The 6,378-nt window shown below is 46.7% G+C and overlaps 1 protein-coding gene across 4 annotated transcripts in view; it reads left to right on the forward strand.

Annotated features, from left to right (window-relative positions):
• PHKA2 (phosphorylase kinase regulatory subunit alpha 2) overlaps positions 1-6,378 on the forward strand; it is a 74,165-nt gene that overhangs the window by 32,656 nt on the left and 35,131 nt on the right. For all 4 annotated transcript variants that reach the window (XM_040633737.1, XM_040633751.1, XM_040633758.1 and 1 more), the window contains 3 exons: positions 2,370-2,450; positions 3,564-3,662; positions 5,690-5,836. In XM_040633737.1, coding sequence (XP_040489671.1) covers positions 2,370-2,450; positions 3,564-3,662; positions 5,690-5,836 — 327 coding nt within the window. The remainder of the gene's footprint in view (positions 1-2,369; positions 2,451-3,563; positions 3,663-5,689; positions 5,837-6,378) is intronic.

The raw sequence follows: 6,378 nt of genomic DNA on the forward strand, positions 1-6,378 counted from the left end.
CCCCCCCCCCCCCCCCGCCCCGCCGCCAATGTGGGGCTCGATCCCAGGACCACAGGATCATGACCTGAGCCGAAGTCAGACGCTTGACCGACGGAGCCACTCGGGCGCCCCGTGCTTGTTTAAATAAGACCCTAACATGTCCTGTGGCAGGTACGGGGCCAGCCTGAGTCGGGGTGACGAGCGGCAGCAGCAGCTTGTCAGTAGGAGCTGCAGTGCCATGGGGACACCCCAGGCAGCCCCCAGGCAGAGGGCCCAGAGCCAGATGTGTGCCCCAGGCCGGGTATGGGTGGCTGTAAATGTGTATAAAGCCCAGTGCCTCCAGGCTGCTGTCTGTACGGCGGGTAAAGCCTCATGCCCTTCTGGTTCATCTAGAACAACTGACCTGTGCAAAGCTGACTGTAAGGGCAGTAAAGGAAGGGTAAGGTTTGGTTTAAAAAAATAAAATAAAAAAGCCAGTATGTTTGAAAGCCAGGGTCAGCAAACATTTTCTGTAAAGGGCCAGACAGTAAATAGCTTTTTGGCCTCTATGGTCCCTGTTGCTTCTCACCTCTGCCCTTGTTGCAGAAAGGCAGCCATCGACAACACGGGAATGCGTGAGCGTGGCTGTGTCCCGCCCAGATAGACCTTCTTTACAGAAATAGGTGGCAGACTAGGTTGGGTCCAAGGGCTACCTAGGTCTAAAGAGGCGATTTTCAACGAGGGGTGGTCTTCCCCTCCCAGGGGACATTTGGCAACGTCTGGAGACGGTTTTGCTTGTCACACTGGGGAGGGGGCTACTGGCGGTTAGCGGGCGATGGTGGGGGAGTCTGCTCAACGGCCCACGGTGCACAGGAAAGCCCCACAACAAAGAATGGTCTGGCTCAAAATGTCAGTAGTGCCGAGGTCTAAAGAACCCCGAGGAGTGGAAAGGGTGGGACTTTGGTTGGACCTTGGAGGATGAGCAGAAGGGGGCGGGAATAGCAGGAGCTGTGCCAGGCAGGAACGGGCTCTGAGTGTGGGAGGGGTCCTTGGGGCGAGGGGATGCGGAGGGAAGGGAGTAGACTTCGCCTGGAAGCAGAGTATCAGAGACTTAGAAACCAAAGTCTGCTTGTGGGTGTGCCAGGGTGGAGGGCACATAACGGAGGTGTAGCCGGACGCAGGGATTTGACAGGCGCCACTGGGGAATAGCAGTTTGTCATTTGAGATTCTTGCACAGTAGAGTGAGCTGATCAGAGCAGTTTTTGATGAGTCACTTGGGTCCAGGTTTGGAGTGAGAATGGGTTGGAATGTGGAAAGGCCCAGATGTGAGGAGCACTGAAGGAACAAGTCCTGGGGCTCAGCTAGGAGGCATGCCAGCAGGAAACAGTCTCACGCCGCTCTGATATGCCTGAGTTTAAATTTGCACATTTTGGAAATGTTCATCTTTGCAGATCAAGTAATAAATACTGAAATTTTGGCACTGGTCCTGTTCGTTCGTTCGTTCGTTCATTCATTCATTCATTCATTCATTCATTCATTCATTTATTTAACAGAGAGACAGCCAGCGAGAGAGGGAGCACAGCAGGGGGAGTGGGAGAGGAAAAAGCAGGCTCCCAGCAGAGGAGCCCAATGTGGGGCTCGATCCCAGGACCCTGGGATCACGCCCTAGGCCGAAGGCAGGCGCCCCCGGCAGTGGTCCTGTTCTTGTTGGCTTGTAACTTTTCAGTAGTGCATGCAGCATTATTTCAAAACAGTATCCAGTGCTTGCCTTTCTTCAGTGAAAATAAGAATTATAAAAGTTAGGTATGCACGGATCACATCTTCTGTATGGATGGAGTGTTCTGAGCCACTTCACAATAATTAGTTTTAAAAGACCAAGAAAGTTCGGTATTCTGTGGCTCAGTTTTGATTTTGGCCTCTGTTACTTGCTCAGCATTTTTCCCCAAGAGGTAACCCTAGAAATAGGTATTAAATGATATTAAATGGTTTGGTTGGCCTCCAGTAGTTATAATACATTTGTTAAAGTTTCTTTTTTCTATCTTACAATTTAAGTTCAAAGGAATCAGCTAAATAGAGGGGTAGCATTTCATTTGATTTGAAGATAAAACATTTTGTTCTCTACAAATCAAGAGTTTCTTACAGATTGATAACTTTCAAGAATAAGAAAATCGAGAGTGTTTTTGCATGCATTTTTGTTCCACTTGAGTATTTGCAAAATTCTGCATGGAGGTCCAATGAATTGAAATTGAGGATGAGCGCAGCCTGAGTATATAAAGCCATGAATTCAGTAACCTCGGAGAAGAGAGATTCATGTTTCGTTGTGCCTGTGATAACATAAAGAAATTATTTTTCCATAGCACTTCTCCTATACCTCTTTTTCCTGCTCTGATTACTACCTTTTTCTTCCGCAGGATTATGGAATGTGGGAACGGGGAGATAAGACTAATCAGGGCATTCCGGAATTGAATGCAAGCTCTGTAGGAATGGCCAAGGTGACCCTCTTCACCTCTTTATTCTTCCTTCTGTGCATTTCTACTGCTTTGATTTGGTTCTCATCTTTAGGGGTTTGGATTTAATCTGATAGCATATCTTTCAAAAGTCTGCCGCAAATATGAAATTCAAGTGGCACATACACCCCAGCTGACTGAGATTATAGGTAAAGAATGTAGGTTTCCTACCCTGAAATGTGCATGAGCCAAATTAAGCGCCCTCCTTCCTCATTATCCATTATCATCACCCACAGGTCTAAGCTCTCGCTGTTGTCTGAGCACCTGGATGTGTGACGTCCAGTCTTCTTTTCTGGATCATAAAGAAGGCTGAAGAATATGACCTCTTTGTAGGGCAGGGCTTACAAGTTCAAAAGTCTGTGGGGTCAGGTCAGGCAAGTAACACAAAACAAGTGAAGCTGGCCAGATAGAAAAATATCGAAGGGTACTGGGGACACTGGGAACGTTCTCTAAAGGAATTCCAATTCAAAATCATTTTAAAAATTTCTTCAGGCCGAACAGAACATGGCTGTGGGGCAGATTCAGTCCTCCAGCCACCAGTTTACATCGGTTGTCCTAGACATTTCACGTGCCTCCCTCCCTCCCTCGTGCTGAAGACTGAAGTGTATCCTTGGATAGAATACAGACTCTAGAGCTAGAATTTTCAAAGCAACGATAAATATGTTCTGTGAAGGTCAACTGACAGAAAACATGCTTAATACTAAATTAACTTCAAACGGCAGACATGCTAATGTTAGAATTAACACAAATAGGTGAAAGAAAGCTGTTCATGCACTTAGTGCCCTCCACCCCACCGCCAATGTTATGAACTTGTTAATATTTGATTTCTCAGTCGAGTACTGACTTCATTTGGGGAAATATTTGTCTATTTTCTCTTTCTTGTTTCTGCAAAGAGTAGCAATGTACAGGAAAGGCCTGATTCCACTGAAAATAAGGATAGAACATGTCTATAGGACACTTTAGCTGAATTTTAAAGATGTGTGTTTCATCCCCTTTGGGAAAACATGTATGCTAGATCGCTTAATGGGAAAGGGGGGAACTGGATATGCGAATGTATGTTTACTAGAAAGAAAAAGTGATTCATACCTGTGCTTGTAGGCAGCTCTTGAGGCAATTGATGAACTGGACCTTTTTGGAGCCCATGGAGGACGCAAGTCCGTGATCCATGTCCTGCCTGATGATGTCGAACACTGCCAGGTAACAGCCTCAGCTCTCACGGTCTGGACAGGAGAGAAGGAGACTGACGGAGTAGAAGACCTGGACTCCAGGTCACATTCCTCACCTTTCTTTTTTCTTTTCTTTTCTTTTCTTTTTCTTTTTCTTTTTCTTTTTCTTTTTCTTTTCTTTCTTTCTTTCGATTTATTTTTAAGTAATCTCTACACCCAACATGGGGCTCGAACTCCCGACCCCGAGATCAAGAGTCTGTGCTCCACCGACTGAGCCAGCCAGGCGCCCCACACTCCTCACCTTTCTAGCTTGGTGGTAGTTGGCTTCTTGAGCTTCAGTTTCCTCCTTCATAAAATGGGCATACTGGCACCTTCCCCTCCTGTCACACAGGGTGGTTGTAAGAATCAGAGTAAATCAACTTAGTTCATCAGAACACTCCGTAAGCTGAGAAGTACTATGTAAACCTAAGACACAATGACGGCGAGGTGTATATATGGAGTCAACAATCACAGCAGCCTTGCTTGTCTGGAGGCAAAATCTGGTCGGTTTCTTGAGCATATAGGTGGTTTTCTGTCAGGCTTCTTTCATGATGCCACCAAATTGAATGACCAGCAAGCAGTAGTTCACTTGGGGAGGGGTGGAGATGGGCTGAAAGGATAGTGGAGGAGAGATGAGATGGTTGAAATGGCAAATTAGTAGAACCGGCATGAAATACAGGTCAGAGAAAGGAGGGATTTGTTGCAGGTTAGGGGACTCCACTAAGCAGACAGTAGGTCACCCATTGCTGGTCAGTCAGCAAACTCTTACTTAGTGAGACCTACTGTGTGCCACGTCCCGTGCTGGGCTTGTGGGAGTGAGAGCCGTGTAAACTTGTTAGCAGACAGCTTCTGGAGGGAGCGCATGTTTGCAGGCAGAGAGCCTCAGGGAGAGCAGGTAGTTAAAGAATTGGGCTTGGGGGTCAGGTCGCTTGAGAAAATGAAGCTTTATTCAGAAGCTGAAGGGTCCCCCATCTTTACCCCCTTTGCAACTCCATTTTCCCACATTAAATTGTCCTTAATGGGGAATCTGCTGTTTCTTGGGCTACAGTTTGATAGAGTTGAGCTGATCTGCAGCTTAATAATGGCTGTCCCTAGTGGAAACTGAGCTCTGTAGCCAGCTGGGCCTGGCTTAGAATCCTCGCTCTGTCACACGAGTCTCTGTGTCTGCGTCTCAGCCCTCATGTGTGAACTGGACATAGTATCCAAATTCCTTCTTTACAAAATGGAAAAAAATTTTTAGCATGACCAAATGGGGTTTATTCTAGGAATGCAAAATTGGTTTAACATCTGAAAATCAATTAATGTAGCTAACCATGTTTATATGAGATTTAATACGTTTACGTTTCCAGGGCTCTAGCCCCATATCTGTACACGTTAGATCCCAATGTCAGCTCCCTCCCCATCCCAAACTTATCATTTCACCTTCCCTTCGTTTACACTGTCTAATCCAACCACCTTATAATTGAGGCTATATTATAGAGCCACTAAGTAACCCTAGTTCTAGGACTAAAGTAATTCTGTTATTTACTGTTTTGCCTAAGTGTTGGTGTGGTCTCTTGGCTTTGACTCCTTCACATGGGTTCTGGATCACCCAGTCACGTTCCACATAAGCCAGACATTTCTCCGTGCTGGCCCTGTATGTGTATTCTTCTCTGTCTTTACCTTCACAGCCAGGATACCCTGGCCTGCTGATGTAGTAGCCCTTAGTTCCTCCCCTGCCTGTCCAAAAGATACAGCAAGGTCAACAGAAGGCCCCCAAGGTAGGGAGACCAGCAGTTCTCAGCATGGGCTCTGAGCAATACCGTGCTCTTCCCGATCCTCTTTTCTCCCACAAGGAACAGGAATCATTGGCTGGGCAGGTGAGGTCCCCCAACAGGGGCCATATTGGTAGGAAAAAGCTCTACTCAAAATTGGCAAACTCATTCAAATGTTCCTTGGGGCTGAGGTCATGGGCTCTAGATACTGTGTGCAACTGTTGATGCTTCCCAGGTTCAAGCCACATCTTTGTTTCTCATTCAGTCTATTCTGTTCTCCATGCTGCCAAGAGCATCAACGTCTAAGGAGATTGACGCTGGACTTCTTTCCATTATCTCTTTCCCGGCCTTTGCAGTGGAAGATGTGAACCTCGTGAATGTGACCAAAAATGAAATTATTTCCAAGCTCCAGGTAAGTGTTGGTCATGCCGGTGCTCTTCTGCCCTGTGTTAAGTGTCCCTTTCATGATGACACGGAGCAGTGCACCCAGGCCTCCGTTCTCCATGAGGTCCATGGCTTGGTTTATCTAAGTGGACTCAGAGTGCGGGATCGAAAGCCGCATACACGGGTGAGAAAGCAGTCTCAGAGTGATCAAGGGCTCTAGTTCTTTTTCTGACAGCAGAGCGTGAACTCAGGCCAGCACCTTTGAACCCCGATCCGTACCCCTCCTGTACTTCTAAAGCAGCTTCTTAACCCTTTAGAGACCATAGGCTTCTTTGCGAAGCTCTTGAAAGCTCGAAGGTCCCTGCCAGAAACAAATGCACACGCCCCAATATCCTCCAACCTTACACACAATTTCTGGGGACTTGGCAATCCCCAAGTTAAACTGAGCTTCAGAAAATTCCTGCTCTGAGGCGAAATGCAGGACCTATGACACAATATACCAAACTGAGAATGTTACTAAATAGCCCAGGCAACTGAACTTCTCAGTAAAATGATCAAGAAGGTGAGTTT

This window comes from Ursus maritimus (assembly GCF_017311325.1).
Source record: "Ursus maritimus isolate PB19 chromosome X unlocalized genomic scaffold, ASM1731132v1 scaffold_X1, whole genome shotgun sequence".
Classification (NCBI taxonomy): domain Eukaryota; kingdom Metazoa; phylum Chordata; class Mammalia; order Carnivora; family Ursidae; genus Ursus; species Ursus maritimus.